General features: G+C 48.9%; 1 protein-coding gene and 1 long non-coding RNA gene across 2 annotated transcripts in view; one reads left to right on the forward strand and one right to left on the reverse strand.

The window, feature by feature from the left end:
• LOC138154196 (uncharacterized) overlaps nucleotides 1-1,687 on the reverse strand; it is an 18,951-nt gene extending 17,264 nt beyond the window's left edge. Inside the window, exon 1 of the long non-coding RNA XR_011166570.1 lies at nucleotides 804-1,687. This is a non-coding gene — a long non-coding RNA (uncharacterized lncRNA). The remainder of the gene's footprint in view (nucleotides 1-803) is intronic.
• FAAP20 (FA core complex associated protein 20) lies at nucleotides 388-10,671 on the forward strand. The gene is made up of 4 exons (XM_069078746.1): nucleotides 388-603; nucleotides 2,379-2,523; nucleotides 4,607-5,184; nucleotides 10,312-10,671. Exons 1-4 carry the CDS (start codon nucleotides 485-487, stop codon nucleotides 10,382-10,384), a joined length of 915 nt encoding a protein of 304 aa, XP_068934847.1. The 5' UTR covers nucleotides 388-484; the 3' UTR covers nucleotides 10,385-10,671.
• The last annotated feature ends 267 nt before the right edge of the window (nucleotides 10,672-10,938 follow it).

Raw genomic sequence — 10,938 nt, forward strand, 5'->3', positions numbered from 1 at the left:
GAGAAGAGAGAGAGAGAGAGAGAGAGAGAGAGAGAGAGAGAGAAGACGATAAAGGACGCAGGTGAGCAATGCTCCAGGTGAGCAATGCTCCAGGTGAGAGGCGGCGGGGCGGACCACTGCCTTGGGTGATGGGGGTGAGTAGCAATAATAGCTCCCACAGAGAAGAAAGAACGGGAATAACAGTTCTAGGTCAGGAGGGGCAGATAACAGCTTCAGTGAGGGACGAAAGGGTTAAGGGTGGAGCCTCAGGGCACACTGGACCGGAAGGGCGGAGCACCAGCCCTTTTTAGGCCTGGGCTCGGGCAGCCCGAGCGTACGTACAGGCATTCACGCAGCCCTCTGGCGGACGCACGCACGTAGGCACGCACTCGAGGGCAGGCTCCCGAAGCCCATCCTCCTCCAGGCGCATGCGCAGGTGTAAGTACGCGCAAGCGCAATCCTCGGAGACGGTACTGGGCGGGAGGTTTGGTATCTCAGGCGGCCAATGGCTTTATCCGGAGCGGCGGCTGGTCGCAGGCCTAGGCTGCGGCTGACGCGGAAAAAGCCGCCCGCGCCCCCCTCCGCCTCTCGCTCCGACCCTGGCGGCAGGGTACAGGAGGGCAGGTGAGGCCCCGCCCTAGGAGCCCTATCAAACGGGCCTTCCATTCCCCCTCCTCTCGCCATTATCCAGGCTTCCTTAGTCAATGCTTCTTCCGTTAACCGGGCCGCCGTCACCCCCTCCCCCACACCCCTCGGGTCCGCCTTCCACATTTTCCGTCCTCATTAAGTGGGCCGTGTGCGGCCCCTCGCTGGGACCCCCTCACCTGCTGCCGCCTCCGTAACCTCCCGGGCTGGAGAGGGAGACTGGTGCTAGACCCCTCCCCCGGACCTCTTACGTCATAGGCTTAGAGATGGGGGGGTCCTTGGTCCGACGCGCCCCTCCCCCCAGCTTTACCCGGAGGAGGCGCGCATACCCTCGAGCCTTACCGGGGCCCGGGGACCCTAGCCCTCGCCCAGCCTTGATCCGAGCCGGACCGCCCCCCCCCCCAAAGGGGCAGAGTAGGGGAAGGGAGCAGGCATTTATTGCCCCCCACCTTACGCTTGAGGAGACCGAGGCAGGCGGCTCCCCGAGCTTGGGCAAGGCTCGGATCCGGGCCCTGTCTCCTCTGCCTTTACTGAATCTGAAGGCAGAAAGTCTGGGTTGGGCCTTGTATGGTCTTGGTGACTTTGGGTCTCCGAGGGCCCTCCTGCTCCAACTCTGTGACCCTGTGACTCACCGAGGTTGCTGGGTGGTGCATTGGCCCTGGCCAAGTCACTGCACCCTGTTTGCCCCAGTTTCCCCATCTGTAAAATGAGCTGGAGAAGGAAATCACAAACCACTGCAGTATCTCTACCAAGAAAACCCCAAGTGGGGTCAGTGAGAGCTGGACATGCCTGAAAATGAACAGCAGTGACTTAGTCCAACCCGCAGAAGTCACTGGTCCCCCCTTTGAAAACGAGGATTCTGATGCCATTTACTTTCCACTGTAGAAGGTTGGGAACCATGAGCATGCTGATTCCAGGCAACAGAGAAACTAGGCAAGCTCAGTTCCAAGCCCTGGGAAGAGTGAAGCCTCCGAGGGGGAGAAGCCCTGGGTCTGGAGTCGGGAAACTTGGCTTGGCTCCTGGCTCTAGCACTTGACTGGCCGGGTGACCTTCTGTAAAACCTCAAGGTACAATAGAAATTAGAGTAATTGTCATTGTTAGTGAATAGACTGTTACTCTCTGCTCCTACCCTGCTTAGCCATCACTGTGGCCTGTCAAGGAGTCAGGCCTCCAGGGGCAGGCAGAGTGTGGAAAGGCCGTTTGAAGCCTTACCAGAAAGAGGGAGGTCAGTAGGAAGAGACACAGATGCTGAGGGCATGAATCCAGATCACCCCCTAGTACTTCTTGATGAGGCCTGTCAGAAGATGCTTAAGGCTCTAGTCCCTGTTCCTCAGTTTTCTCCAGCCCCAAACTCTTCCTCTATCCCAATGAATTTTTTTTTTTAGAGCAGTGAACACCCGAAGCTTGACCAGGGTATGGGTTATATTGCTGGTATTAATCAGACTTCTGCCACTTAGAGGAGTCATTGCTTAGATGAAGTCTCAGGTAAATTTGGTGCTTTTCCTGTTCCTTATCTTTTAAATAGGGTCAGATTTAGGGCTGAAAGGGCCCTCAGAGGTCATCCAGCTGGAATTCTGACATAGGTCCTTGGACTCCATGGGGAACACACCACCATTTCCCAGATTTTTCAACAGAGTATTCACTCTTTGGCATCCCTGCACATGGCCCTGTAGCCATCAACTCAGACTCATCAGGCCATTTGTGGAATTGGTCTTAATGGCAAGTACAATGTTTCCCTCATTTTGTATTCACAGAACTTCCAGCAGCTGCTCTTGGTTGAACCAAGAAGGGTTAAATGAGGCTGATGAATTGTGGAAACTGCTGGTGTTGAGAAGTGTGAACTCCAGTCTGCATCAGGCCAGCCAGGAAATGCCAGATTTACCAGCATTCTTTGACAAGGTAGCCCATGCCTCATGATATTAATGGTCAGGATGTAGATTTTTATGACAGTCTATTAAAGTGGCACCAGTTGCCTTTTAAAATTAGATTTTTTAAAACAGGGAAACATGACCTTTTAAAAAATGTTGCTAAACTTCTAACAAAGCCATTTCATCATGATTATGTCGTGCACAGAGCAGGGCTGTGTACCTAGTGCTCTGTTGGAGGGATGGTGATTCTCTTGGCTTAGCCTGGATGAATCCTTTACCACCACCAAAGACTCCTCCACCTTCAGCATCATTTTAAGCCATTTCCACAAAGAGCTTTTTGCAAACACCTTTCTGGTATGGAAACACTACAGGTTCTGGAAAAATAAGGGGCATTGTGTGTATGGTTTTTTTTTTTTTTCCCGGTTCTTTACATTTCTCTTTTGTGGCACCACTGAATTTTGAGAGTCAGAAAGAATATCAGACACCAGGCTCCGTTCAGCCACCAGGCATTAACTGCCTGCTCCATGACAGGTAGTGGAGAGCAGGCAAGATGAAGCAGTCCCTGTGTTCAAGGAGTGTTAGCATCCCCGGCCCACCTGGAGGCTTCAGTGACAGGAAGATCTTTACCTGGATTGAGGCAGCCCATTTTACTTTGAGATGGACTCATTTGGAGAGCTTGTTCCCTGCCCTGCTCAGCAAGTCACCTGCTTGTGACTTCTCCTCTTGGGCGGGGCAGGATGGTGTAATCCTGGCCTTTGTGCTCAGGGGGGCCATATGCTCCCCTTCCCCACCTTCCCTGCAGGCTTAATACCCTAGGGACAGACCAAAGGATCTCTACCACAACCTACTTGAAGAGCTATCATTCAGCCTTTGACGCCGTCCACCAGGGGGAGCCCCGACTTCTCCAGGCAGCCCATCCCCCTTTGGGATGCATAAGAAATTTCTCCTGACGTCCATTCTAAATTTGCCTCCTTGCAACTCTTCCCATTCCTTCCTTCCTCCTTCTGGTCTCAGGGGCAAATAGGAAAGTCTCATCTCTCTTCCATAGGGCAGCCTGACTGTCCTGTCATGCATTCCAGTCCCCACATGGCGTGGCTTCAAGGCTTTTCACTGTCCTGGTAGCCCTCGTCTGGCTACTGCCTAGATTATTAATGTTCTTAACCATAATAATGATGGCCCCTAGAACTGTTCCCAGTGCTCCAGCTGTGGTGGGAGGAGGGCAGAGAACAGACAGACTTGAGGACCTTAGGTCACTCTTAACCAGGGACCCCTTCCAGGAGTCAGGAGGTGATAATTCCTCTGTTTCTTCAAGAACTTGTCTGTACAAGCAAGTTGCCAAAAGGGAGGTAGACTAGGAGAAGTCCTTGCCTCTGGGCAGTGGATTGTGTGCTTCAGGTTAATTATTAGAGGAAGCAAAGTCCTTTGTCAGGAGGTACAGGACACAGAGAAGGTCCCGAGGTTTTCTGGGACACTGCATTTTCCTCGTGATCAGGATTGGCAAACCTGGAGTTGGCACAGCAGCTTTTCTCTTGGCAATGCCCAAACAGCACATACATACCCCAGAAGTCTTCAGTTGTCCTCCCTGGCAGTCCAGACCCATTGTGTGCAAAGAAAGCTTGAGGCATTTGGCCCAGCCTGTGGTTAAAAACTATTAGCAACTGGGGCATGTTGTAGAGAAAAGAACCCTGTGCTTGGAGGCAGAGAACTTGGGTGTAAATCCTGGCTCTGACATTTAGTATATGTGTGCCCTTGAGTGAGTTTACTGCTCCTCCATGGGCCTTAGTTTCCCTATCTGCCTAAGAAGAAGGTTGGATTGTGATCCCTGACTTCTCTTCCAACCCTGAAATGTATGATTCTAGGAGTATTGCTTTTTACAGGATGCTTTTTAAGAAAGAAAAAAAGTTCAGCCATTCTAGTTTGATCTAAAACAGAGGAAAGAGTGCTGGCTTAGTAGCAGATGATGTGGGTTCACTTGTGGGACCCTGGGATGAATCACATGCCCTTTCTGGGCCTCAGTTTTCATATCTGCAAAATGAAAGGGTTGGGTCAGATGGCCTTTGAGTTCCTTTCCAGTTCTAGAGCTATCACCAAAAAGTAAAACTCTGTTTTTACAGAATACGAGGAATGATAAGAACTCACAGCAGCCAGCCATCTTTAAAGCTGGGACAGAAGAGTTTCAGTGGATACCTTTCCCACCTGCCTTCACATTTGTTGGTGGTCGGTTAAAAAACCCAGATTCTTCTCATTTCACAAAGAAGAAGCCTGCTCAGATTCTCCATGAACACGAGCAGGCAGTGGGCCGAAACAGCAAGCCTTCCTCCCAGGGTGCCTCTTTTGTGGGCCATGAGAATCTGGAACCAAGGCCTGGCAGTAGAGCCAGGGTGAAAAGGCCCTCAGAGCCAAGAGACAGCAGCATCGGGGCTGCAAAGAGCACACTTCCACAACACCCACCACTTTCTCAGCTCAGGAAAAAACAGAAACTTTGGGTGGAGGAGGGCCCCTCCTCCCCAGCATCTCCCCAGATCCTCACCTCGGGGGTGAGCCATCCAGGGCACTCCTCTTTGAAAAAGCCGGGTCCCAGCCTTTGCCCAGAAGGTGTGAGAGTGGAGAAAGGTGCCACCTCTGCTGCCGGGAACCAGGGGATGGTGGCACTTGATAGCTGTCCAATGTGCCAGGTCCCATTTACTGGAAAGTAAGTCCTTAGTCCTTTTCCTTCCTGGGGAGTTCCTTAGTGAGGTGCCCAGCAGAGCCAGCTTGGAACCTGAGTTTGTGGGGTAGGGGGGTGCCCCAGGGAGGGCATCCCCGACAGGCCCCAGGGCAGTGACATTCTCCAGGCGTTGTTCCTGGGACAGCAGTTTAGAAAACCCAGGGAAGACAAGGGCCTGCAGCCATTTTTACTGTGTAGAAGTTTGTCGAAATGTGGCGCCACCAAGGCTTAGCCATGGCCTTGTAAAGTCATTTTATATAGGGAGCGCCTGCAGAATTAATCGATGATGCTGATTTCCACACAGTTGGCTGTTCCCAGCTTCCAGATAGGTGAGGGGCTGCCTGGGCCAGGGTCACCCACCCCCGCAGGCCGGGCACCCCTGGGTGGGAGCGCAGCTGCAGCTTTATGGCCACACAGAAACACTACAGAATTGGTTGGGACAGGAAATACCTCGCTCTGTGACGCTGGGCATTTCCCTTAGCTCCTGAGGTGGATTTAATGGGAGCTGGGTTAGGCACCGAAATCCCCAGCCATAACGATGAGCATCTAGCTCTGACTGAGGATTGGGTTTTTAAACGAGCATTTCCTCATTTAAATAACCCCATAAATATTTGCCCTAATACATTCCGGGTGTTGTTTGGGAGGTTTGGAAATACTCTCTCGTTATTGCCAGTGCTGAAACGGGTTGTTCTTCACATTTTCAGTTTGGTGTCTTCTTTTTGTGGGCCTGAGCCCACTCCTGCTGAAGTTCTGAGAGTCTTTGCTTTGTCCGGCTGGGCCGAGAGGGCCGCCATGCCGACTCCCCAGCAGAGCTCCTGGGCCCCAGCATCCTTTGTCTTTGCCCATAGTCACATATTTGGGGGATACAGAATGGGGGAACCTGGGGAAGGACCCACTGCAAGACTGTACAAGGCCATGGCCTTACTCCAGATGTGCTTCCAAGCCTTGGGTAGGAGGACTTGGGCAGCTGGTGACCCAGTGGTTAGGGCAGCAGGCCTGAGGTCAGCAAGACCTGAGCTTAAGTCTGCCCTCAGCCACTTGCTAGCTGTGTGACTCTGGGCAGGTCGTTTCACCTGTTTCCCGGTTTCCTCATCTGTAACAATAACAGCACCCACCACCAGGGTTTTGTGAGGCTCAGATGAGATTGTAATTGTGAAGTGTCTAGCACACAGTACCTTGCTGCAGTAGGTGCCCCGTCAGTGTTGGCTATAATTGTTACTGTAGAACTGTGAGCCTTCGGAGTTAGAAAAGCACCGTCAGGTACAAACTGTGTCTCCGAGCTCTTCAATAGGAAGCTTTTAATTGGTTTTCAATGTATTAAACAAGGATAGAAAGTTTCGTGCTTTAGGTGGTGTTTAAATATTCTAATCCTGGAATGGAGTGTTCCATTTGTTTGGATACAATGCACTCCATTCATACAACAGGGGACAGGACCAACATTTACCTTGTAGACAATTGGAGTCATGTTTGGGGGCATGGGATGTAGGCCGCATTGTATGTGAACCCATAGAGCAAGCCCACAACTGAGTCTTAGGGCAGGAAGAGGCATTCATGGAGAACCCAGGGAATATCATTTAGACGGCGTATCAGGCCAGGGAGGAGGGTGATGACAGAGCAAGGTGAATGTCAGGAGAGTTCTCAAGAAATTAAGAAAATAGAAAACAGCTGTTGGAATTCCTTGAGAAGACCAATCATTTTGAAGGAGAAAGACCTTGGGTCAGATGTCTGATTAGTCCAGTTATGAGGTTGGCAAGGGATCATGGGGGAAATAGCTATCCATTTATTTCAGGGGGTAGGGAACCAGCTTGGAGAGGGGCTTGTTGCTCCAAATGGGAGCTGATGGAGTCTTCTTGGCCATTACCCTTCTCATCATGTTGCCTGCTGAGGCATCCCAGAGGGGTAGTGAGCTGCCCTGCTAGTAGATGGAACATGGGACTGGAGAGGGGGGGGCAGAGTCAGGAAGCCTGGAGGCTTGTTGGGGGGGGGGGCTAGGGAAGGAGTGGAGGTCAGCACATTATCCTAGCTGCCTTATTTCTGGGGAGCTTGGGACTGCACTGTGATTTCACTGATAGAGGGAACTCCTAGGTTAGCAGGAGTCCTCTACCAATGCAGGTTGGCCCCTTCTCCAAAGTTTCAGAGAGTTGTCTGGCCCCTGAGAAACTAAATGACTTACCTGGGGCCCTATAGCCAGTGTAGGTCAGAAGCCAGATTTAGACCTAGGTCATCTTGCCTTCAAGGCCTGCTTTTAGCCCCAGTGTGGTCAAACTCATGCCCACTGTGTATTGACTTAGAACACTGCAAATCAGCATTATATTTATTGTTTTTATTTATTTTGTTAAACCTTTTCCATTTCTGTTTTCATCAGTTTTGGACTAGAATGCCCAACAGTTTTCCTGGCCAGCCACAAGTTAGACACTCTGTTTTACACAGTGTTGCCTCTCAGAATAACATTTATATTATCCTTTAAGGTTTGCGAAGGGCTTTACATATGTCTTCCCATTTCATCCTCGTAACTTTGGGAGAGTTGCTATCTTTTTTTTTTTACAGATGAGGAAACTAAGTCAGGCATCCATTGACTTACCAGGGTCATACAACTACAAAGTTTCTTTCAACATTTTTGTAAGATTTTGAGTTTCAAATTTTTCTCCTCCCCTCCCTTCCCCTCCCCAAGACAGCAAGCAATCTGATATGGCTTCTACATGTACAATCAGGTTAAACATATTTCAACACATCCACTAAGTTCCTGAAGCAGTGTTTGAGATTCATTTTAAAAGCAGCATTAAAAATAGGCCCTTGGAAGAGGAAGAGACAAGCATTTGGCTTTCTGGTTTTACAGGAGCTGCTGAAGTGACTTGCTAAAGGACCTTGATTTGGGGGAGAAAGTAGGTTGATCAGGTTAGCTGTCTGTTTGGTCACTGAGCTGCATACATTCTGTGCTCATGGCTTCATCATTATCAGTGATGGGGCATATATAAACTCATAGTACATGTAAACAAATGCTAAATTCAGGTAATTGAGGGGTTCAGATTTGAAAACATCCACTATGTTTCTTTCTTTCTCTCTCAAGTCCTGCCCTGTGAGCTGGGTGGTTCTCTGTGGCCCAGACAGGAGGCTTATTGTGCATCCTAAGGGATGAGAAAGCTTTTAGAGGCCAGGGAAGGATTGCTCAGGCTGGGGTTGTGTATTTTATGCTTGCCATGAGCACTGATTTTAACAGATGTGCACAATGACTGTCTTGTCTCTTAACTGTTGGTAGAAAAGCATTTTTTATAATTATCATGTTCCATTTATAGAAGAAATTGTTAACCTACCATCTTTAGGTCTCACTGAATGGTAGACATTGCCTTAACAGGCAACTCCCAAATGACACCCACATGATTGCGGAGCTGATCTGCTATTCAGCCCACCTGGTCCATCCTGGCCAGTACAGTAAGGGAAATGGAGGCAGGAGAGGAGATTGTACAAAAATTCTGCTCTATGAAAACTTTAAGAAGTGTACCTTGAGGGTAGGCTCACCTCAGTAATTGCTAACCTTTATAGGATCCTTGGAGATTTGCTTCCCCTCCCACTGGAAGGAAAAGCTGCCAGGGTTGTTAGATTTTATCAGTCATTGGGGGAAGACTGAATGCAGGTTACAAATACCTGAGCTTGCCTTGTAGCTCAATGGTGCTTTTGTAGGTGAATGACTTTTCCAAGAAAACAGCGAGATTTTTTTTTTTTAATAGAAGCTTGTAAATAGCATCATGTAGTAATTTGTTCTTTAAGGGCAAATGGGGGATTTAAAAATAGAGGGAGGGAGGGAGATGGCACCATTTTTTTCTAGAGCATCAAAATTTTCTGTGTTGACATTAGGAGCCGATCCCCTCCCCCCCAATCCCCTTTTGAAATGGCCCAAGTGGATATTTTCAGTGATATTTTCCAAAATTAAAAATTGGTTTGGATAGAAAATATTTTTAATAAGTCATTCAATCTCTTTTTGCTTTATGTGGAAGGAGCCATTCATCTGAACCCTGGCCTAAGAACCCTTGCTTCTGAGGAGCTTCAGTGTTCATTGGCTGCTGGGCTGACTAAGGCTGGGGGTGGGGGTGGGGGGCAAAGCTGGAGAAGTCAGAGGTCAAGCTTTTGGGGTTTAAGGAGTAAGGGCTTTTACTGCAGCAATGCCAAAGGCCCCTTACAATTTTCTTAGTGACTGTTAGACCAGTTCAGTGTTTCATTTCCATTGCCTCAAGCTTTGGAGTCCTTTAAGCAGCGTTTAACAGGTGCAGTTGAGGTACAAAGGAGGGACCTAAAAGATCATATGTTCCTTTATTTATAGACACAGTGGGGGGTAATCATGGCAGACGCTTGTCATGCCCTTCATCTTGTTTCTGTGGGGACCCAAAGGCAGGAATCTGGCTCTTTGCAGCCAGCCTGGAGCCCCTGCAGGTAGCTGCTCCATGAGGCCCATGGGAGCCTGCCAGCTCCTGCCTTGGTTCTCATTATTGCTTCTCATTTCTCCACATTGAAGGGGTACACACATACCTGGCTGTGTGTCAACAGGAGTACATGGCTACATGTGTCTGTCACATGCTATACAAGGGCCTGCAATCCTGTTAACCTGCAGGATGGACCTAGAACACAGCCAGTTCTCTAAAGCTCTTCTAGCTGGAAATAGCCACACAGGAATACAGAGGGCCTTTTCATGCTTTGGGAGGGAGACACATAAAACTTAGTTTATTTAGCAACATTCTTGAGAGGTGACCAGATTTGGAAAAGATGATGGGTCATGTGTGCTTCATGAAACACTTCATTGACATATTTTAAGACTGAAGGGTGAGAAAATCTAGAGCCTTAGACTTTTTCCTTTGGAGACAGGACAGTGCTCTGGTGTTACCTTGAGGTGGTCCAAATCTTTACTTAACAGGACTCTGTTTACTCTCACTGATCTAAGGACCTAATGAGCTACTAGGAAGACCGACTATAGCTTAATAATGCTGGAAAGGCTGGATGATCTTAAGATGTCCCATCTTTTATGAGGCATCTCCCCAAGTTGCCTCAGGAGCATATATTTACTCTTGGCCACCCAGATTGCACGTTTGCTAACAACTCTTTGTGTTTTCTCCTTTTTTGCAGGCTCCCACAGCTGGATATTGACAGTCATCTTGCTAAATGCTTATCAGAGAGTATTGAAGATGTGATATGGTAAATTTAGTAGGAAAAACCCACAAGAAATCCATTTATAAAGTAGGAATGATTGTAAAACATGACCTCCCCTACAGCGAAATATGAGATTACAAGAAATGATCCCAGGCACCCCAGGCCCTGTGTGTAAACATACCCTCCCTGGACTCTGGGCGCTATGAAGAACCCTTCCTAACACATGCTTCCCCCAGTTATTACTAGAATGTCCTGGGAGGCAGTGCCCTGGCCGAGAGGACTTCTTGACTCTGCCTTTTAAAAGTAGACAATAAAAATTTCATTTTGAATATTGAATGACTATTTTAATTTCCATCATACTACAGACAGACCCCTTTAAAACGAGGTGCCATGCAATTTTTTTTCTTGACAAAGATTTACAGGTAAAGTAAGTCTGCCCTGGTCGTAGTAACAATCACTGAAGGATATGGTCCATTACTCTGGTCCAGACAAGTAAATGAGCTGCAGTTGAGTGTGGTCATGGACTCTGGTTGCACTCAGAAGGTCCAGGTTTCCACACTTCCCAACTGTGGGTGGGGCTGGCCAAATCCCTGTGGACTCCCT

Source organism: Petaurus breviceps, unplaced genomic scaffold (assembly GCF_028583685.1).
Source record: "Petaurus breviceps papuanus isolate PSGF00001 unplaced genomic scaffold, PetGlider_PUasm1.0 91041, whole genome shotgun sequence".
Lineage (NCBI taxonomy): Eukaryota > Metazoa > Chordata > Mammalia > Diprotodontia > Petauridae > Petaurus > Petaurus breviceps.

Bases quoted from the DNA above. Each gene is read 5' to 3' on its own strand.
- FAAP20 (XM_069078746.1), top strand. From the start codon at position 485: ATGGCTTTATCCGGAGCGGCGGCTGGTCGCAGGCCTAGGCTGCGGCTG. The intron at 2,524-4,606 runs GTAGCCCATGCC...CTGTTTTTACAG, and splicing joins TACCAGCATTCTTTGACAAG to AATACGAGGAATGATAAGAA. The intron at 5,185-10,311 runs GTAAGTCCTTAG...CCTTTTTTGCAG, and splicing joins CAGGTCCCATTTACTGGAAA to GCTCCCACAGCTGGATATTG.